Source organism: Aethina tumida, chromosome 3, assembly GCF_024364675.1.
Source record: "Aethina tumida isolate Nest 87 chromosome 3, icAetTumi1.1, whole genome shotgun sequence".
NCBI classification, from domain to species: Eukaryota; Metazoa; Arthropoda; class Insecta; order Coleoptera; family Nitidulidae; genus Aethina; species Aethina tumida.
The window spans coordinates 15081432-15105644 of NC_065437.1; the positions used below are offsets into that span (position 1 = coordinate 15081432).

At 29.6% G+C, this 24213-nt stretch overlaps 1 protein-coding gene across 13 annotated transcripts in view; it reads right to left on the reverse strand.

The window, feature by feature from the left end:
* The window catches only part of LOC109601412 (disks large 1 tumor suppressor protein-like), a 211928-nt gene that overhangs the window by 59508 nt on the left and 128207 nt on the right, over window positions 1-24213 (reverse strand). For all 13 annotated transcript variants that reach the window (XM_049965447.1, XM_049965446.1, XM_049965445.1 and 10 more), the window contains one exon: window positions 17419-17454. In XM_049965447.1, coding sequence (XP_049821404.1) covers window positions 17419-17454 — 36 coding nt within the window. The remainder of the gene's footprint in view (window positions 1-17418; window positions 17455-24213) is intronic.

Here is a 24213-nt window from a genome sequence, read left to right on the forward strand (position 1 = left end):
ACTGAAAACGGCAGTAGAGCATCGGGCGCAAAAATCTTTGTTTTAATTAACAAAAAAAATAAAAACACCGTATCCGCTAAAACTGGTAAATATATTCATTAACTCGAGAGTCTTGCACAGTGGGAGAACCGTAATTATAATCCGTCGGTCAATGTGACGTTTTAATCGCAGGTGAATAATGGAAATATTGCTCACCATTGATGAAGAGATTAATCATTGATATTAGTGGAACACTTAAAACCGACACGCCTGTAATAAACGCACCGACAAACTGCCAGTAAATTCACAATAAAAGTAATTACAGATAGACTGATAAGATAAATAAATTTTTGTCAACATAAACACACAAATGTGTCATTTTTGAATTATTACGTTATCCAGATAAAATAATAACATGGGTCACTGAGATTTTTACCTTCATTCTCATGAAAGAATTGGAGGAATATTAAAAGTTTCGGGGCGACAGAATAAAATTATTGCTTGGGACGCAAGTTAGAAAATCATATCAACTCGAACGGAGCCTGAGTTTCGAGTTCGTGGATATATTTCATTTTCCTTCCATTTAAAACGTGACAGAATCCACATCGAACAACACGCTCTCCTTAATTATTTGCTGTGCCTTTTTCGCTCGTATTTGTGCCGGTTGCATTTTTTTTGTACATGCTGTTGATTGCCGATTCAAATGGACTTCTTTGCCGACTAATGAAGTCTGGAAGAGATTCCGATGAAAAACACTTTGCCTTCGAAATTAATTATTAGGAGTCGATATCTGATGGAGCTTTTAATGTTGATTTCAATATCTCTCGTAGCTTGTTGTGTCTTTGTAGAGGAGTTTATTATTGCTAATGAAAAAAGTTTAAGGGGTTGGAGTTTTAAAGTAAACAATTAAAAAGTTTTACGAATATTCTTGTCAATTTTTACTGCAATAGTTAATTGGATTTGCATTTTGTGACTCCAATTAGTACGTCAGTGAAATTATCTAATAAATAAAATATTGAATACATGAATCACTTGATAATAATTCTACTTATTTAATAAGATGTTTTGTTAACTTCCTTCCTTCGGTTGATTGTAGGTGCCAATGACCGACAGTTTTAAGAAACTGAAACACGATCTAGTTTATTTACAAATTGGATAAGGTAATTTTAAACCAAAATTACTTTCTTTATTTTCTATACACATTGAAAATGGTATTATTTGTAAACATAAGCATAAAACGTTATATAAAAATAAAAATAAATTATATATTAGGTAAAAGTATAAATTAGAGCGTACCGTACCGATAAAAATCAATTGGTTTTTGAGTAAAATATCCCGAGATGGCATTTTGGACATCATCCAAATTTTCAAGTTTTCTGCCACTAAGAAAATGTTGTAGGGATCGGAATAAATATAAATCCGAGGGTGCAATATAAATGGGTAAGCATGGTGAGTGAGGCAGTACCTCCTACCCCAATTCATTATTTTTTTCCAGCGTTCATTTTGCTTTGTCTTATTGCAGAATGATGACTTTTCTGTTGACATTAGTTAGATTCTTTTCGACTAAAGATTAGTTTACTCGATCCTATTGTTTCGAGAATACTTCGTGATGATTCATTTGGAAATAGTCACTGCTTTTTGCGTTTTGAATTGTCATATAGGACCCATTTTTCGTCTCCAATAATCAAATGATTAAAATATGGTTGAAGCAATACGTTGTATGCGATCACCTTCGAGATACCTAAGAACCTGATAAATAACAATCAAATAAATGTATATAAAATACTTGAATTGTATATATAGTTAAGATAAGATTATGCCCAAAATCAGCAACAAGTGTGTAAAAAAATAATTGTTGAAATGTTAGTTAGGCGTGGAACATCCAATTAATCACAGTTATCACTAAACTAAACCAAGACACTCGTCAAAGTTATTGTTTATGTGTGGCGTTTCAAATTGGAACGATGTTAGATGGTTATTGAAACTTCCAATAAGTTATCGTAATAACCATCCACACTACACCTGTGTTGTTAGACACAAACTAGTTATTTTGTTAAAGTTCTGACATAATAGAGGCGACGAACAAAGGTAAACTGTTTTGCGGGCGATAATGTAATTCCGATGTTCAGAATTCTGAAATAGATGTAAACGCCGCAGATACAAGAGCCGACAACAATGTTCTTGTCGTGTTATAATGCAGTATTTACGTGTACATAAACTACAACGTAAACTTAAATCAATTTATTAGGCTCGTCGTTTTTGAGGCCTCCATACAGCTAATTAAAACATTTGATCGAACACAATGCGGCCAGATTATTTAGATAATCCGAGTTGACGAAGTTTGAGCCCCTTAAATTGTAGTCAGTGCGCAATTATGTTAATATGAACACTTTACTAATTGCTGTATTACAATACCGACCGCTCAGATGAATTTGACCAAATCAATTATGATCCTGGTTCAATGGGCTGTTTTCATATTATCAAATCTGGTTTAATGGATACGCCCGGAGTGTTTCCAACTGGCAGTAATAACGTGAACTTTATCAATTCGATAATCCGTCTTGTTAAGCCGTTCTTAGACAGTTCATAATAATCCCGTAACAAATTTCGAAAGTGCAAACGTTATTTTAAGCCGCGTTTCAAAAACACACTTTATAAAGATGCTGGGCGCTTAAAAAGCGGCTCCAGGTTATATTAAAAAGTTCACTCTCGTGTACACCAACCCCTCTTATCGTCTGCACATAAACTACAAACACCGACTGCATTTTATGTGTATCTCTGGAGAACTCGGCCAATAATCAATATGGTTTTAAAATCCTTTTAAGAGAGGAGCACATAGATTGAATGGAGTTTATGGTGGTCGAATAATTTTATATGATTTTATATGGAAGAAAGTTCTTAAGTGAATTTTTCTCATTAAAAAACCAATTATGGACGTTCTATATATAGCTAGGAAACATAAACATGTTTAGTTTATTCATTCATTCATACTCATAAATGTTTGTCTAAAACCCTTAGCTTAATTACAATCAAAATTGTCAATTTTAGGATCTCAAAGGCTTTATTTAGAATATAACATGAATCAAATTATTCATGCTTATGTTTAACATTATTATATACAAGTCTGAGAGGTTTTTACCGTTTTCAATGAAAAATTTATTGCTTAAACTATTACAATTTTCATATCCAGTAAGAAATCTTACATTTTTCTTTTCAAAAAAAAAAAATATAATGCATTTAATAATTTTTTGTATTGTATTTTCTAAAACTGCATTGTGAAAAAGATTTCATGAAAACGAATAATCAATTTGTCCTAAAAGTTTTGTTACAATTTATTTACGATTTTTTGTTATACCTGATTTTTGACATTTTGTAGGAACAGTTAATTTTTTATGGGTTTAATCAATTTTTAAAGAAATGTTCTTAATAAATTTTGATGATATTTTACCCAAATTTCAAACAATTTTAGGAAATTTTATATAAAAATGAAGAGATTTATTTAAGAATTTTTGTAAAATTGTGAAACAATCCGAACAAAACTTTTTTCATAACAACAAATAGCCAATTTGTTAAAAGAGTTAAGTTAAGAACAGTTAATTTTTGATATTTTTGATCTTAAAAATGTATAATTTTGATGATATTTTACGTAAATTTGCAAAATTATAAGAAATTTTAAATTCAAGAAATTGAAATGTGTGTAAAATTGGAACGTCTTTATTTTCTTACAGCAGGACTATACAATTAACAGCGAATCTTACAACAATTTGTGCACATAATTGAATGTAATGTGCCAACCATAAATCCTATCAGTATTTATCGCACAAAACAAAGACTGATAATTCGCTATTGAACAAAGTAAACCGTACAAAAAGACAATCCCAAAGGTGATTATTTCATGTCACCAAAACACGTCCGTCCGGGGTCGTCGGGAAATCTCTTACGAGTGCCCATCATGTCCGGATGAAACTTTCGGATAACATCATAATGGAAGCGAGACTCCCTGACCGATACAAATTACAATGCGGCCAGACAGGAAAGCAAACAAGTACTAATGGAGATAATGAGACAAATCTAATTAGCTACGCGCCGTTCCTACTTAAAATTATCCACAATATCGGACGGAGGGGTGCACGGTGGCATAATGGCGACACGGGAGGCCGTAAAAGTTTGTTTAAAGGGTAGATTATAACGGAAACGAACGCTATACGTGACGCGACACTAATAGAACATTAACCAGGTACATTAAGGCCATGTGCAGCATCCAGCGTCCGCTCCTGATATTGAATTTAAATTACTCTAATCAGGACCGGTTCGGTATCCGTTGTCTCTACGGATAAATTTCATTAAATTAATCGTGTTTTTCCAATAAATAAATAAAATAGAAAGGAGATAAATTTAAATAAGCCAGGTAAAGTAAATAAACAAAATTGGAGACAGATAAGCTATGTATTAGTGGCTCGTAAATAAATTTGATATGGGGTCCAAAAACTACAACCATTCGTCAACAATATTTCTGTTTATGCGTGAAATTATCTTCATAGTGCAACGCAGTTATGCAGACAATTTGAGCCAATAACCGGAAAAACACGCTTTACAGAAACAACGGGAATTTTTTTATCGCCGCGTCGCAGCATAAATTTCAGCGATAGTGGCCGAAACGACGCGTCCCCCGTTTTAAAAAGCCTGTGTAAAATTCAAATTGAGCCGAGTTGCCGGTAAATATTTGATAACGGGCCGTATGTATGTGTGAGCGCGAATGAACGGCGTGAATTCCTGCCGGGCGCCAATGTAAACAGTAATTTGGTAAGAGCAACGCAACTTAAATTTCATATTGATGACTGGCTGCGAAATGCAGATACGACCGCGAATTAATTGTGTCACAGTAACCCGGAACGAGGGCCTTTTTAAGCAAGCAAACTCGAATCTTATATACAGATAAAAGTAATAGCAATAATAAATTATATTTGAATATTTATGTGTTTTTTCTAAAAAAAAAATTAATTTTTGCACTTTAGAAGAAATTTAAAAACATTACAATTTTTAACAAGCACCCTTGTAAAATTCTGTCGTTTTTAAATGAAATTCTGTGGAAGGAAAATTTTAATATGAGGGATAATAAGTTGAAATGTACCGGAATTCCGGCGTAAAATGCGACCAATTGGCCGGAACTCCGACTCCGACAGGACCCCAAGTGCCATCCGGTAGGATTTTTAAAAATTTTAAAATTGGATAAAAACATTTAAAAATCGGGGCAACCCTATTATTTTTATAAATCAATATCAATTTTGGTAAATGAATATAAATAAGCTTTCTATGCATTTAAAAGATTCTTTGTGAATAAAGACAAATTCCTGTTCCAGATAAAAATTGATGAATCAAATTTGTTAGGGAATGTTTCGATGTGACTACTCCACTATTCAGTCTTTTCTGTTGAATCCTCGAGAGGGGTTTCAGATAATGAAAGTGGTACAAAGTTAGTATAGCACTTTTATTTTTTCTTGTTTTTTTTACTAGCATCTGATTATTGTTCATCCATGTCTTCATTACCTTTAATCCCCCACTATCTTTTAGTATTTTATATTCTCTATTGTTACTTTTATTAACAATTTTCCTCAAGAGATTGTTTCTTATATATTTTATGTATTTTAAATAATTTATATATTTTAACTATTTTATATATTTTACATATTTTATGTATTTTACATATTTTAAACATTTTATATATTTTACATATTTTTTCATATATTTTATATATTTATATGTTTTATACATTTTACGTATTTTATATATTTTATATATTCTATATATTTTATACATTTTATATATTTATATATTTTTTATATTTTATATATAAAATATATTTTATAAATTTTATATATTTTATAAATTTTATATATTTTATATATTTTAAATATTATATATATTTTACTTATTTTATGTCTTTTAAATATTTTATATAATTTATATTTTATGTATTTTATATATTTATATATTTTACATATTTTATATATTTTATACATTTTATATATTTTACTTACTGTGTATAATTTATATATATTACAAATATTCTATATATTTTATATATTTTATATGCTTTATATATTTTACAAATTTTATAAATTTTACATATTTTATGTATTTTATATATTTATACATTTTAGATATTTTATATATTTTATACATTTTATATAATTTATATATTTTATACATTTTATATAATTTATATATTTTTTATATTTTATATATAAAATATATTTTATATAATTTATATATTTTAAATATTATATATATATATATATGTATATATATATATATATATATATATATATTACTTAATTTATGAATTTTATATATTTATATATTTTACATATTTTATATATTTTAAACATTTTATATATTTTATGTATTTTATATATTTATATATTTTAAATATTATATATATATTACTTATTTTATATAATTTAAATATTTTATATAATTTATATTTATATATATTTTATGTATTTTATATTTTAACATTATGTATTTATATATTTTACATATTTTATATATTCTATATATTTTATACATTTTATATGTTTTACTTACTGTATATAATTTATATATTTTACAAATTTTATAAATTTTACATTTTTTAGATATTTTATGTATTTTATATATTTTATATTTAATAACTATAAATATTTATTATTATTTTATTTTTGTTAATTAGTTTTAATGGTAGGAATGTCGAAATTGAACTACAGTTGACGTACAAAAAAAAATTTCAAAGTGTTAACGAATATTGTTAGATCACAGACAACTGGTTTTTATAAAGAATCATGAAAAACATAATTGCTAATTAATAAATATTTATTTTATTTACTGTACTGAATGGGTATTTTGTTTCACTTTCTTTTTTAAATCCTTTGTAGTACTTTTTGTATATTTTTTAATAATAAAATATAAATATGTAAAGATATGTAAGACTTAATTATTTGTATACAATGGTAGTGCGGAGTACCATAATAGAACATAACATTATATTATTGAAATATTTGATATCATTTTCAGAGAATTTCCAGTATGTATGCACATATTAGTAATAATTAAACGAACATAATTCCTAAAATTCCCGTATATCCTGTGTGCGCATATCTCCGTAATGCTGAGTGCAAATATGTCAATTCCCCAGTTTAATGTTCAACATTTAAATAAAATGGTACATAATATAATAAACAATTGCGTGCGAATGACTTAATGTGATAAGAATAGCTTTGCGGAATTATTTTCGTATCGGAATAAACTTGAAACAGTTGCTCTGCCGGTGGATACGGAACGGTTTATTTGGATGCCAGCGGCAAAAATTATTTTCTAATCTAGTTCCGTTCTCGGTGCGGCACTAATTATAAATTTTCGTGGGCGATCGTTAATTACAACACGGCGAAAATTAATTTTAGTTTTAATTACCTTGTATTGTACGTACGTTTTTGCATAGTTGCCTCGGGAATTTTACGTGCTTTAATTTCGTTTTGGGCCATTTTTTCAGTCCCGTAACGAGCGTCGGCGTCGGGAATTTAAAGATTAACTTTCGCACCGAAAAAAAAAATTATCGGCGTTATTTTGGCTAATATGGTTTTGCGGATTTACAACCGATTTTGTTTTTTATTTTGTACTTTTGCACCGTTCACAAATTCTCCGATGATCATAAATCCGGGTGGATTGCATTTCTTTATTAAAGCGGGCGTTTAATTGTGAGCGGCGGAATTAAATTAACCCCCGGAGTGGAAATAAACTGTAAACAGATTTCGAATAATATATTCGCAATTAAATTTCCAGAATGCACAGACTGTTTCTTCCGAGTTCATTCCGCGTCGCGAGGCTCAAATTAAAATTCTTGTAAATATTGAAGTTTGCGTGGGAGTCGCGCAAATGAAATATATATTCAAGTTTCACCGATTTCCAGTCGGGAAAAATTTAATGCGGCTCCCTGATCCTGCCGCGTCGAGATTGCGAATTTCGCACGCCTAAGGACAGAGGTGAAATGACAACGTAAATAATAAAGTGACAGATGGTGAGGGGAGAAAGGGCTGTGAATGTGCAAATGATAACCGAAACACAAATAACACAAATTATGCCATTTTGAACATTACGGGCGTGACACATTCCGTTGTCGTCCCCGTGTCGTGTCGGTAAACGCACTAAATTAAATCCAATTGATCTCACCGTGTCTAAATTGAACAGCGACGAAACCTTTTTCATGAAACCATCCTGTTTCTCCTTCTTTTTCCTGCGCGACGTCATTCTCACCGCCGCGTATCCAGGCTAGACGTTAGAACAAAACAACGAACGCAACTTTCAGGATGCTACCACAAACTGCACCGTACACTTCACCTGTTCCGTTATCGATTAATCCCTCGGGAAGGTACCTGCTAATTGAAATTGAAACAACACCCCGAATCAATATGTGTGTATGTGTATTTTTTTTTTTTTTAATTGGATTAGCCGGTGGATCAAAACCTGCGCCTTCTAATTTGATTAGGATGCTCGAAATTGATGCTTTTCCATGCTTTTTTTAGTTAATTAATTTCGGCAAATATTAGATAAAATAACGTCTGGTAAATAGGTATTTTTAAATTGATTAATTTGTAATTAGTTAATTACAACAACAATAACTTGAATTCTAAATTTTAATTACAACATTATTTAGACGATTTTGGTTAATACAGGAACATTTATTTTATTCATAAAATATTAAGTTTAAAACTTGAAATGTCGGACGAAGTGTTAATTCGAATGATGTTAACCGATTTAGATGAATAAACAAATGTAAAATAAATAAATATTAGTAATATTAGAATATTAGAAAAAAAGTTTTAGTGTCCACTGAAGAAACGAAAACAGAAATACTGAATTCAACAAAGAATTGGTACGTTTTAGGATGAGCAAACTTATGGTTTATGAATGAATAAACTTGCTAAAAAGCTTTTTCTTACTATTATTCAAATTCGAATTCAAGAATTCAAATCAAATTTTAAGGCCTAGTGAAGAAATCTAGTCAAAACATGTTTTTCTGAATATTTTCTAAAATAGAATTCAAGACAAAACATAATAATTAAAAATTAATTAAATTATAAAATGCTCAATTAGAAATGTTAATAATAATGCTTTTTAAGGGATTTTTATAAACAAATTTGTATTTTATTTATTAAAAGTCAAATTTTAATGCCCAGTGAAGAAACTTGGTTAAAACATGTTCATTGAGAATTTTATAAATTTGAATTTAAGCAAAGACATAATAATTCAAAGATTATAAAATACTTAATCGAAAATGTTAATAATCAACGATTTTTAACGGATTTTTATAGACAAATATATATTTTATTTATTGAAAATCAAATTTAAATGTCCTGAGAAGAAACCTCGTTAAAACATGTTTTTCTGAGTATTCTGAGTATCTGAGTAAAATTGAATTAAAGCCAAGCCATAATAATTAAAAAATTATAAAATGCTTAATTAGAAATGTTAATAATAACATTAAGGGATTTTTATAAACAAATTTTTATTTTATTTATTAAAAGTAAAAGTATTTTATAAAATTGTATCCAAGCAAAGACATAATAATCAAAAGATTATAAAATACTGAATTGAAAATGTTAATAATAAGTGCTTTTTAACGGATTTTTATAAATAAACTTATATTTTATTACAAATCAACTTGCAGGCCCAGAAAAGGAACCTGGTAGAAACATGTTTTACTGAATATTTTCTAAAATTGAATTCAAACAAAGGCATAATAATTAAAAAGATGTAATATTCTGAATAGAAAATATTAATAATCAACAGTTTTTAACGGATTTTTATAAATAAATATACATTTTATTTATTTAAAACCAAATTTTAGTGTCCAGTGAATAATTCTGATTAAAAATATTTTTCTTAGTATTTTCTAAAATTTAATTCAAGCCAAGGCATAATAATTATAAAATGCAGAATTAGGAACGTTAATTAATAATAAGCACTTTTTAACGGATTTTTATAAACAAATTTATATTTTATTTATTAAAAATCAAGTTTTATTGTCCTGAGAAGAAACCTGGTCAAAACATGTTTATCTCAGTATTTTCTAAAATTGAATTCAAACCAAGGCATAATAATTTAAAAATTATAAAATGCTGAATTATAAATGTTAATAAGAAACGCTTTTTAACGGATTTTTATAAATAAATTTATATTTTATTACAAATCAAGTTGTAGGCCCAGAGAGGGAACCTGGTAAAAACATGTTTTACTGAGTATTTTCTAAAATTGAATTCAAGCAAAGGCATAATAATTAAAAAATTATAATATTCTGAATTGGAAGTATTAATAATCAACGGTTTTTAACAGATTTTTATAAATAAATATATATTTTATTTATTGAAAACCAATTTTTAGTATCCAGTGAATAAATCTGATTAAAAATATTTTTCTTAGTATTTTCTAAAATTGAATTCAAGCCAAGGCATAATAATTAAAAGATTATAAAATGCAGAATTAGGAACGTTAATTAATAATTAACACTTTTTAACGGATTTTTATAAAGAAATTTATATATTATTTGTTAAAAATCAAGTTTTAGTGTCCTGAGAACAAATCTGGTCAAAACATGTTCTCTGAGTATTTTCTACAATTGAATTCAAACAATGTTTATAAAATTGTAAAATACTGAAAAGAATAATCAAGCTTTTTTAACGGATTTTTATAAACCAATTTATATTTTATTTATTGAAAATCAAATTTTAATGCCCATTGAAGAAATCTGTTCAACATTTGTTTTTCTTAATATTTTTTGAAATTGAATTCAAGCCAAGGCATAATAATTAAAAAATTATAAAATGTTGTATTAAAAATATTAAATATAATAATATAAATATATAAATAACTTATAAACATCAATTTTTACATAAACAAATTTATATTTTATTTTACGAAATTCAAGTGTTGATGTTCAATAAAGAAAGAACATTTTTTTCAAAAGTTCTTCAGTTTTATATTGATTGTGATGTTAATAATCAACGTTTTTAACAAATTATAATAAACAGTTGTATTTTACTGAAATAAAAAACAAAATACTCAATATAAAATTTTGGACAAAAATTTGTTTTTCTTTATAAGTTTCAAAGTTGAATGTCATATCAAAGAAGAGATATATAATTATTAAATTGTCGAAAAATGTGAATTTCAACATTTTTTAATAAATTCTAATAAACAATACAAGGTTTGTTTGAATAGTTGAACTCATAGAATAACTCATTTTTTATGAAAAAATAACGTAAAACATAATTTTAAAATATTAGTAAATGTTAATGGAACTATTCACTATTTTATATGGGGTTAAAAGTACTACAACATACATATTTAGAATTTAGTAAACCCCCTTTTAAAATGCTTTTAACCTTTGACTTAACACGGAATAAAAAGCCCGTTTTAAAAATGGACTTCCTCTCGGTAAAAGTCTATAAATAGACAAAATAGGTGGGAAAGAGAAGATTATATCACCTGTTACAATGCATACTCCAGCTACACTGTAACGAATAATTATGCGGACGACGCCGCATTCCGTTCACAGGCGATACCTGTTGAATTAGCAGTGTAGACTCCTATCTAAGATGGCATTCACCTTTATACCTTTACCACCGGTACAGCTAGACCAAAAAACAACTCGACCGTTTGTCTCATCATCAACTAAACGTGATTCACTCCTATGCATAATAAAACTATAAATAAACTCGTCCCAAGTAAATAGTCAAATTTTAAACGGACATTTGAATGATTCTAGTCTTTGAAACGACAACCATTTATTGCATGAGGGTACGAGATAAATTGTAATAAGTAATATGCATAATGTGGGCGTCGAACAACATCAATTGTCACCAGCATAACATTGAGGTTATGATCCACAGGTAAACCATCAAAACACAATAAAAATCGACGAACCGATTCGACCGAAAAACACAATCGAACCGTTTTCGCTTGCTCCACGCGTAGTTACCTTAGAGACCATAACGAAACACCGTCAACAAAACCAAAACAAGTGTCCGTCCGTAACCGTTGCCGGAACTCGCGCACATCACCAAAATAACGCACGTTCCATTCGATTTTCGCGTAAATCACGCACGCAACTCGCACAACAACCCTCCGAAAACCGAACGAACGGGAGCATGGTACCGGTACTGGATGGATACGTCAAATTCGAATACATTAACCACTTGTGGCTTGGTCACTGTTGCCAGTTGGCTGCATGGCGTCGGTGATAGTGCCCGCTACGTCACAAGTTACAGGACCGCATCCGAGTGAATTCTTTTGCGGTGCGTTAGCGCAGGTAAACGGACCGGTCGTGTGGCACTGTTCGTAGTCGACCACTCCTTGGTTTCACCCCAAAATGAATTTTTAAGCTCGAACGGTCGATAACGCACTTTTAACAGACAACAGATGTGCCAAAACTTTGGTGAATGTTAAAAAAGTGACTGAAATATATGGGTTTTTAAATTTCTGAACAGGGACGTACTAAGCCCGTATATCCTGTTCGCAAATGAGTATTTAAGTACTAATTGGTTACCGTTTAGTGCTGAAGAGTGAGCAATTAAAATTGATCATGTAATTTATATTGTCATTAGGCTGGAATTCCTTGAATTCATTATAGAAACATTATCAGAAATTAAAATAGCTTACGGTGTTGCCGTTATACTTTTTTAATATTAAAAGAACGTTTCATTATTTTTTTATTAAAATAAACGATTTTTCCCCTAATCACAAATTAGAAAATTGGAAAATATTTATTATTCAATTTATATATTTTTTTATTTTAATTCCCATTGTAAAAAGGGAGCCCAACCTAACCCTTTTAAAAATTTATATTAATTTAAAAACAAAAATGTGCTCCATTAGATTAGTTTTTTTTATTTTAATTTTTTCCACATTACAAAGATAACATTTTTATTTATATTTTTATTATTCTGTACTTTAAAAAAAAATATAATAAAAAATCTTGAGAATTTTATATATATTTTATAATACTTAAAAAAATAAAAATATATGTGTAGGTATTATATATTTCATAGATTTCAAATATAAAATTTAAAAAATGGTTTAAATTAAAAAAAGAAAAAATAATAGTATGAGATAGAAGAACTGTAACGTGTGTATTACACACATGTTTTATTTATTTAAATTTAAAAATCAATAAAATTCCTAGTAGTATTTAAGCTCTACTAAATTTTTTATTTAATTTCTATTTTAAAAAGGGAACCTAACCTAATCCTTTTAAAAATGTTTGTTAAACTTGCAAAGATTTCACTTTTTTTAATTGTACGCTTTTAAATTTGTTAATTTATGAATATAAAATTTAATATTTTTATTTCATTTTTTCCGCATTTTTTTAAAAATATATATAAACATTTTTGAGAATTTTATATACATTTTTTTTAATATTCAAAAAACCCAAAATATACTTTTAGTTTAATATTACATAGATTTCATTTTTCTATTTTAATTCCTATTAAATAAAAGAAACCACACCTAACCTTTTTAAAAATTTTTGTTAAACTATGAATATAAATTATAATTTTTTTATTTCATTTCCATTTTATTTTCTATACTTTTTAAGAATATTAATTAAAATATTAATTTTTGAGAATTTTATTTTTTTTTAATATTCAAAAAATCAAAATTTACAAAAACAATAAATTTAAAAAAAATGGAAATTAATAGTATTAATGTGTAATTATGTTTTTTTTAATTAAAAAAAATTATAATATTTAAAGTATTTCAATGCAAAAAAATGTGTGTGTATAAAAAACACCTTATTTAGCAAATTTTATAAATAAAAATATTTTTAAAAAATTAGTACTCATCACTTTTAAATATACCTATTATTTAAATAATTTAACTTAAAAATGGAGGGTTGTTACAAAAAAGGAAATTTTGAAAAATAATTTGATTTAATATTAATTTTTGGCCAATTATTTGTAAAAAAAATTTTTTATATTATTTGAAAACATATTTTATGTTCCTTCAAACTATTTATCTTTTTATATTAAGTAATATCTCGTGCAACATGTTTAGAGATAGGTCATTAAACTGCGATAAATTAATCATTAGAATTTTTATCAAAAATTTATGCGAACGGATGTCATAAATTGAGTGAGGATAACAAAATTCTCGTCTCTCGTCGTCGTCCCTTAAGGGGTTGAGCTAGAAGTCCTGGTGGACCAGTACTAAAAAAGTCTTATCCCCAGAAATATTTTTGCTGACTGTATGGTGGAATTATTCACATTGATTACCTACCAAGATGCCAAATGATCAAGTAACTGTCTTCTGATCGCACACTAACAATGAGAAACTTTCTCAAAGCCGAACTTCCACAAAAGACAGTTTTGTTGCCTCATGGCAACCCACAATAATATATCGAAAGACTCAAACAAACCTTCAAAATGTTGACTGGAAAGTCTAGTTATTTCTCCATGTGATTATTATTTATTTTTTTAGATTATATTGAGGTGTATTTTATTAGACAATGTCATTCATTATTTTTCTGGTGTTAATATCTTATGAACGTTTATAAAATTATCAAAGATTTATGAAGAATAACTAAAGTCTTTTTACAAGATGTAAACAGGTATAGTAAAATTGATAACAACATTATCTCTGTATTATTATGATAACACCCAAGTTCTTTTAACAAAATATTTTTTATTCCGGTCGGTAATTCCCTCATGAGATAAGATTAATAGCTGCACAGAGTCACATTAAAAATACCAATGTAACATGTAGCAAAACCATTAGGATTATTAAAATTTTCGTGCACGATTTCCGTAGCGCACGCAATGGTTAATCGACACCGGGAAAAATCCAAGGTGAGTGACAATTTCAGCGACCGGATCCGACAGCGCCGTCACGCAATTATCTTTCTCAATGTTTGCCGAACAAACAGATCCGATTGCGCCAGTTTTTCCAGTACATGCAGGACTATGCTTTTCGCAGGCGAAGGAATCGCATAAATCAAACGCCGCATTCAAGTCGCCGTGTATCGAAATATTTTCCACGATTCATACATCACACTCCCGCACGTATTATACATTCGGGGGGTGGAATGGATATTTATTTTGCGTTTTTCTTTTTCGGGGTTGGTTTCATCGGATTCGCACCTGGGGCGTACGATTGGAAATACAAACCCATAGAGGCATTATTCAGCATTCAATAGATCGGTTTATTGTATTTTTGTGGGTTGTCCAGGTTTAAATTACATCGAACCATCAGTTTGAAGGGTACATTTGTTATCGCATTCAATGTGTTATATAGTGCTTCTATTCAAATTTTTGTTTTTTTTTTTCAAAGACCTGTGATATACATGCACATCGTCCACATCCAATTTTAATATGTTGGTTTATCGAAATGTTTTGATAGCGATGTTATGCAACCCAGGCTACACATTCCACTTGAATAACTGGATAGATTGTATTCTATCGAAATGTGAATAATTCAGGATTTAGTTGTACCTGAATTTTTAAATTAATGATCATCATATATTTTTGTACCATATATCAAACTAATTATTGAGGTGTCCAAACAATTCAAATTTTCCAACATCAAACAATTAATTTAACCTATTATGGTTTATCCATTTCAATAAACACTCCTTTATTTTAAACAAATTAATAATCTGTATTTCGTTAATTCAAGAAATTTATTTGATTATAAATACATTTAAGCTAGAAACACCACTGTGTAATTATTTATTTAAACCAGTGGTTACCAAATATTCGAAAATTGTGATTAAAAAACAGTGCAGTATAAACCTTTGTATGAAGGAAAAAAGGGACGTGAAGACCTTAATACAATAGATGTTGAGACCTGGTCAAGGCTTTCAAATTTCAAAGTTGTCCACATAAAAAGTAATATAAAATTCATGTACTTTTTTAAAAGTTTAAGTATTTTAACAATCACAAAACATGGGGGTGCATGCTGGTGATCCTATCCATCAGGAAGACCAACGACATTAGATCACGACATGCTAAGGATAAAGGTGGAAGCAAATCATTGTCATACAATCGAAGAACTGTCAATACTCTTATAACAAACCTCGGTTGACCATCCAGGAACATTTACAGCAGATTAGAAAAATAAGTAGAGCTCTTATAATCTGTCAGAAGAAAACAAAGTCAACCTATTCATCACATGCAATGCATTGTTTCAATGGCGCTAAACTGGACCGGTTTTTGATCGTTTGATTCCTGGACATATGATAGATAATCTAAAATGCAAAAGGCAGGGGCTCTCTCCAAAAGAATCAAAACTACTGCGAAGCCGGTATTACATTCCAAAATGACTCTTCTGTGTGTTTGATGAAGTATTCTCGGAATTATACACTTTGTAGTACTGAAACCTGAACAAACTATTAATGCAGACTTTTTCTTTGAACAAGATCGAGTGTCTAAAAGTATCCGGCGGTTATCAACAGAAAAGGCGTAATTCTGTAACACGATAAAGCAAAACCATATTGTGCAAGACGACCATTGAAAAAAATTAATGAGTTGTACAGTAGATGGCAAATTGCTGATTAAAAATAAATATTTATTAAAAATTTATTAGTTGAATTTAATCTAAAAAAGCGACGTTACTTTCTGGTCTCCTTAATATATCCTTGTATATAAACCAATAGAAGAAGGTCTATAACAGAAAAATTTAAGAATCCCCATAGCATAATTATACCGCCACCATGTTTCATTGTGAATAATACAATTTTTTTGTATAGTTTTATCCCTGTAGGATATTTAACTTAAACAGAACTATATTTTTTTATAAATTAAATTTAAACTCAACACTAAAAACTACTTGTCCTCACTGTTCTGTTGTTGAGTTCTAAGCAAATTAAAATGACATTTCCACATTTTAAGCAGAAACAACGGTTTTTCTTGTAGGTCAAACGAACCCCTATCTACCATCTTCACACAGTCCTTGAACTAATTTCAGCAAGTCCCATTTCCACCAGATTGGCTTTAATTTCAATTGACGATAAGATTGGATTGTTTTTTGACATTCGAATTATCCAATTATCGATTTTATTTCAAGTTCTTTGAACTCAGATAAGTTTTTCCGTAACTTAGCCAGATTCACTAAATTTTTAAAGAATACGGGAAACAATTGACTTATTTAGCCATAAACACTTCTTGTTTCTCTCGGTCTTGGAAAACTGAATTATAATTTTTCTTACAGTTAAATAATCGATTTAAATTCACAGAAAGTAACAAAGACCATAAAATAAGTTATAGGTAAGTTGCTATAATTTATTCCATTTACACAATATAATGTGATGTTTTTGAAAGGATGCGAAATTAAAGATACTTTTTTCATAAAAAAATATTCCAATCAATTTTTTAAATAGAACGCCAGAGAACAGAAACATAATTTTTCCCTTACCTGATCGCTGTCATTTCCTTGCCAGCTATCATTGCCCTAGAAACAAAAACATTAATTTTAAAAGGTTGTAAATACAGAAATTTGCATTTAAAATAATTTATAATCTATAAATTTGATCTGGACAAATAAATTGAAATGAAATTTTAATAAAAATCACCATGACAAAACGTGTAAATAAAAATGGCACTGAAATTGGATGCATATGTTTCATTTTATATCGAGTTAATATTTTAAATCGCAAACTCATACCTGTAACTATAAATCGAATAAAAAAAGAGGACTCGACAACAAATTGATTTATGCATCACAAAGGATATAAATATAATCGGCACAATAACAGTTTGAACAATATTTGGGCAACGATGATTTATCGTTCTTGATGAATTAATTTCGAACACAATTAATCTTCATTTGATTATTTAAACAAAACCGTAACTTCAATAAAACCCCGGTGCGAATGGACGAGGGCAAAATACCCGTACCGGTTCGGGGGCTCATCATGATTGATAATGGTCCGAATTGGAATATTTGGCCCGGTTTTGCGGGACCCGTATTCGAATACAAATGGACACGAAAATAAAGAACAAAGGTCACGCGTACAACTATCGGCTTCGCTGCCAACAAAGATGTGCCGGGCTACAGATTAATAGAGCACTTCGCAACCAATAAGTCAGGGGAAAAACGGCGGGGGCCTAATGAGGGGGTTGTAATTACAAGAATCGGTGTTCGGTCGAGTAAAATCAGCATTGCCATACATTAAGCTGTCCGTAACAAAGCGGTCGCTCTTAATTAAGCGCTGCCAATAATTAATTACCGACGGCTGAGGAATGTGGCGAGGAATTCCCGGCAACCGCAATGTATCATTTGACCCGGGGGCCCGACTGTGCCACCCCCACACTCACCTTGCCCCCTTAGATACATTGCTGGCGCAATTATTCAGCTAAGAATGTGGATTTTATATTAGAGACGCAGTTGATCTCGGGCCACAATGAACTGCTCTCTAATCTAAAGCCGCCACTCGCATTATTTAGCGCGGAACAATCGCGGCTGTTAGTATTTATGGCGGCAGCTTTAATTGTTAACATACAGGCCTGGCTCATATGACAGCGATAAAGTTATTTGAATATGAATGGCACAATGGGGCGCCCGCCCAGGCCGGCACAGCCCCCGTGTTTTCCTGTCTCGCGACTCCCGACGATAATGGAACGCGCCTTCCTTTAATGTGGAAATGGGGCCGGGAGTTTACTCGAATTATATACTTTCGCTTGGGATAATATTGAAATGCGGCGACGAAAGCTCATTCAAATGCAAAGAGTTGCCATTAACAACTTATAATATAATAAAGTTTTACACTCCTGTGCGCTCTGCTACATTGTGTCGAATGTGACTTAATGCCGAAATATTTCGCGCAACTCACGAAAGTCGTTTCTCTAGAAATGTGCGCTTGAAAGCTCTTAAAACGTTCATTTTACGACTGCATATGTTTGGCAAAGCGCAATTTATTTCGTCGACAAATTCCTGTTATTGATTCGTGTAGATTTGTCAATTATGGTAATTAACGTGTTTGTACACAAAATACGAGTATGTTTCCAACGGTTAACGAAGTTAACTACAGGTTGTATACAAAATAAATGAAAACGTTTACTATATACATTATTTGAGTATTACCATTCTTTATTAACTTTTAATGTAACTTGTTAGTGTAGCAGGTACAGAAAAATATGCTCAATATAACTTCTCAAATACTTCCTTATTTGGTGGGGGTTCAATTGTATTGTGGGGTATTTCTTAACAGTACGTACCGACTTGGTGGTGATAAATAATGGGAACTTAATGCTTACATTGTGGACATTCTAGAACAACATGTCGTGCCATATACCCCTTTTATAGGTCAAAATTTTAAAGTGAAAACTTTGGGCACTTTTTGGAGGGGTAAATATTATGGGTTCGCGTCACCAACATGTCCTTCTTTTGTTAATAAATTCAAACAAAAGAAAAAAGTTGATTTGGCTGATAACCTCGGTCAAGTGGATGTTTATTAAGAAAAAGTAAAACATACTTTTTTTGTATCTTCAACAAAAGTGTGTAAACTGAAAATTAGCTTTTTCTAACAAATAATAATAGATTTAAGGTATTTTTAGAAGTGAAAACTTCTTTGGCCGCATTGGGCACTTTTTGGTAGGGAAATATTATGTCATTCACATGCTCATGACTGGCGCACACGCAGTGTGCTGTGCACCTTAGGGTGAAATCTCGTGCGTTCGTGTCACCGACATGCTTATAACAGTATATCTGTAGCTATGCAATTGACGTATAGTGCTCAGTATATCTTATAAGTGAAATTCAATGGATTTAGTGAAAAATTTATTTAAATATGTCCAATGATCGAAAACTCAGTACTACAAAACATAAAACGACAATCGATACCGATTTTACGCGATACTTAAATAAATTTGAATAAAAAATATTCATTTCTTACTTAAGTTACCATAAGCCTATTGTATCTTTTTTACAACAAAATGAAATAATTGAAAGTACAAAATGTCTAAGTATTAATTAATTAAATTAATGATGACAATGTTGCAAACAATTAAAATAATAAATTAAATTTAATTAAATAAAGTACATTGAAATTTAAGCAAATACAAATACTATCGATAAATAATATGATTGCAGCCCGTAATATATTTGAATAATAAAAAATCACATAAACATGCATATAATCGTTGCTCGGAGTGTCAATAGGATGTGAAAACCAGATTAATTAATTAATTTTAATTCAAACATTATGAAATTTCATATTTTAATACTAAAAGTTCTAAGTTTTCACTTCTATTGGCAGTCTCTATAACTATAACTGCCAATTTTTTTACTAATGTAGAATAATTAATGCTATGGTCTGGCCAGCTCGCAGTCCAGATTTTAACCCAACAGACGTTCTTGGGAGACGTTTAAGTGACCAGCCTGACCGACTGAATAACTTAGAAGATGTGTAGCATCTTCTATTCGAATTTAAGGAGAATTTGGACCAAAATGGAATTTGAACCCAGATTTTGAGTATGAACAAAACATGTGAGGCTGTCATTCATAGTGGAGATGGAAATATCTGATATTAAGTTCAAATTTTTATTTTTCTATAGCAATCAAATTTTGTTATTTTTTAATTTTTTTAGAAAAACAATATTTATTATATAATTTTTAAATAAATATACAAAGAGTGAATCGTTTATTTATTTAATTATCAGAAAATATTAATAATAAACAATTATTATCCGTGTGGTACGTTAATTTCATGGAACAGTGTAGAATATGTACTAATAAAAATGTATAAGTAATGATACAGTAATTATATGATAATAATATTTTATTATAATTATTATAACAAACGATTTTTTAATTTTTAAGTAAAACAATGATTATCCCTTTTTACAATTATACAAGTGCAAATTCCTTAAAAATTATGAAAATTTTCAAAAAGTTGCTTTAAAATAGGTTGTTATTTTGGCGTTAAAATCACCTATTTTTATAACACCTTGTATAAACGCAACATGAATAATCCATGGATGTTATCTGAGCTTTTCGCCAGGCCATAAATTTTCAGTTGAGCTTCTTCGGTGTAGGTTCAAGATGTATGTAAGCGCTTATAAACGTCGCAGCAACAGACCTCGGTTCCCATATCGGCCGTAAATTACTCCCATTGTGTTTTGTTAACGGCCAAACACAATAACGTTTTCGGGGTGGTTTTTCACGTCGGGCTTTTCGTTCGATTAATTCGCGCAGTGGACGCCTGCAGGCATGTGGCACCGAAATAATTTTATCTCGAGGCGTTTAATGGAGTGGTTCAAACGGAGAACGTTCGCATATGAAACGGTCATATCTATAAAGACTCTTTGCGAGATAACATTATAAAGCTTAATTGTTGCTATGTACACGTTACACGGTGGAACTTGTTAAATAAAACAAATATCGTGTAATAGTGTGTCGTAAAGTTGTGCAAAAAAAGGAAGCCACCGAATCGTTTAACTTTACAACATATGAGGATGGCAATTAAATTTCGTAATTTCCATGCAGATTTCGGAGATTATGTCTTGAAAATATTTGATGACTAGACAGTAAAATGGTATTAAATTAAGGCAGATGGAAGTGAAGATGCATTAAAGTAATTACCATATATTACAAACTTCACAGTTTTATATGTTGAACGCTTTAGGCACTCCAAACTTAAATTTCCATGTAATTGTGTACTTAAACTTTACAAATAAACGTAAATGATCATGCATGATCTTCGCTCCGCCATCAACGTTACGGTCGCCCGCCAAACTTTCTCGATAAACAAATTGGATCATTTAAATTTTAATATTCGCAGGAAAAAAAAATCATAATTAAAACAACCCTTGTTATTTTCATCTCCCCAGGCGAACGAAGAGTCGAGTAAACATCGTTGCATAAAACATCCACCGTTGAAATATTGATATTGCGATCATGTTTGCGGTGGATTTTGCGGGAGCGCCTCGCGAAACATGTTCGTCTGCGTTTAATGTAAAACGAGGACGCCGTTTAGAATTTCTCTCGGCGGCTTTAAATATTTGATGTGCAATTTCGCGTGAATCAAGACTTCATTTAAATAAGGTTCGTTGTGTCGGACGCGAGCCCGCACTAAATAAGCACGTTTCCACGGTGCACTTGGCAAATAACTAAGCCAAATGTGTCGTGAACTCTATTACAAGTGTTGTTTGCGGGCCGGTCGAGGGGATTTTATTTTTAAACAAAAATCTACATAAAACGATTTTAATTATATAAAATTAAAATTTCTATTACAACGTTCAACTGGTTGAACTAAAGTTTATAAAAAGTGTTTCATGTTTTCAGAGCTCTATCAAAAACTGATTAAACGTTTTTTGTTTTTGAGCTTTCAGCTTTTGACATAATTAATGACTTCACTATTTTTAAATTTTAAAATGCGGAGTAATTCACTTAACTAATTTATTAAGATGTAAATCCGTTTAAAACAATGTTAATATTACTTTCGGTAGAATCGGTCAGTGCACTCAAAATAATTTTTTCTCCATTTATTTTTGGAATATTTAATTTTAGGTACATCAAAATGAGATCTGGTGTAGTTTTACAATTTTTAAACATACATTTTTGGATTTGCACTTTACAAAAGCAAATGAATTATTATCCGGTATTTCGCTTAGTACTATTTAACCCAATAGCAAATAAATTGGTATTTTTAGATTCCCCAAAAAGTCCTCTTTTCGAAGTGTTGTTATTTGAAAAAAACATAGTTAAGACTTGATTTTGACAACTTACCTTATTCGTATCTGTTAAAGTAATCACTGAATCTTTACGATTGTAATTTCCTGACATCTTCTGACGTCCTTAAATTAGTTTGCCTCCGTTACGGCCACCTAGATGTAACATTAAAAATGACTCCAAAATATTAAGTAGTCACAGTTTGATCAAGAATTCTCCGAGAAATCCAAATATTTAATAATATACATGATATTCCATTTAAAAATTCGAAAATGAAACATTTTCCAGTGAAACCGGAAGTGACTGAAAAGTGATAAATATGCGAAAACTCTACTATACCATATCCCATTTTAATATACCGTGTGTCTTAAAAGTTATACATTGTATAATGAATTCGTTGACAATAATTGTAATGATGTAATCAATTTTTGGCTTTATGGATTAACGGAAGAGAATTCTAGTAGTTATTAATAGTACTACAAAATATTAAACTGGATGTTTGGTATTTTCATTTATTTTTTTCCCATTTAAAAATCAATAACTATTATTTTAAACGGAATAACCTTAAAATTTTTGCAACAATCGACATAGAATTTTATTCTATATTACTATGTTTCAGCTTTTAGTTAAATTGAATATTAACCGAAATATAACTGAAACTGTAAAAAAACGTTCATTCAACCCGTGTGTATTATCACAGGTGTACTTTAAACGGTTTCAAATTTATTTTGAATATATTTTTTAATTACATATTGTTTATTTTTGTGATATTTTCGGTAAAAATGTTCAGAGAGGTAAATTTATACATATTTATATTATTGTCAAATAGGAAAATTGAAACTGTTCAAAACACGCTTGTTACAATGTAGTTTTTTTACATTTTATTGATATTTCTGTAAATATTCAACGCTACAATAAAAGTTCGTGTTGAAAAATGAAATTTAATGGTGTTTAAAGAGGGACAAAGGGAAATATAAAACAAATTGTTTAAAATTTTGGGAGTAAGTGCCTTAAAAACAAACGGAGGCAAAAAATGACTTAAAACAGACAGAATTCCTGTTGAAACCAAAATTTCAGATTAATGCCCCTTTTAGTCTCTATAAATAATTGAATCAGTTCTATCATTCAAATATACAAATTTTTAAACTTTACGATTTATGAATTTACAAATTTAAGGACAAAGGAAGCAATGAATTTACGTTGTTTATGATTTTTAGAGCATACTAATTAAAAATTCAAATATTTTCGAACTGATTACAAATTTACGTAGTTGAATTACCAAATTCAGGAGTTCATCCATGGATTTATGAGTAACAATTTTGTAATTAAATATTAAATGTATTTAAAATAGGCAAATTAACGAAATTTACAATTTGTTAAATGAATGAATTCATGAATTTAAAAACTTATGAACTAAAGATTTCACATCACATTTTTGAACTTCAAATATTAAGACTCTGATTTCTCTAAAATTTTATAAATTTGCGACCATACGAAATGAATTCTCAAAATTACGAACTTTATTCATGTGATCACAAA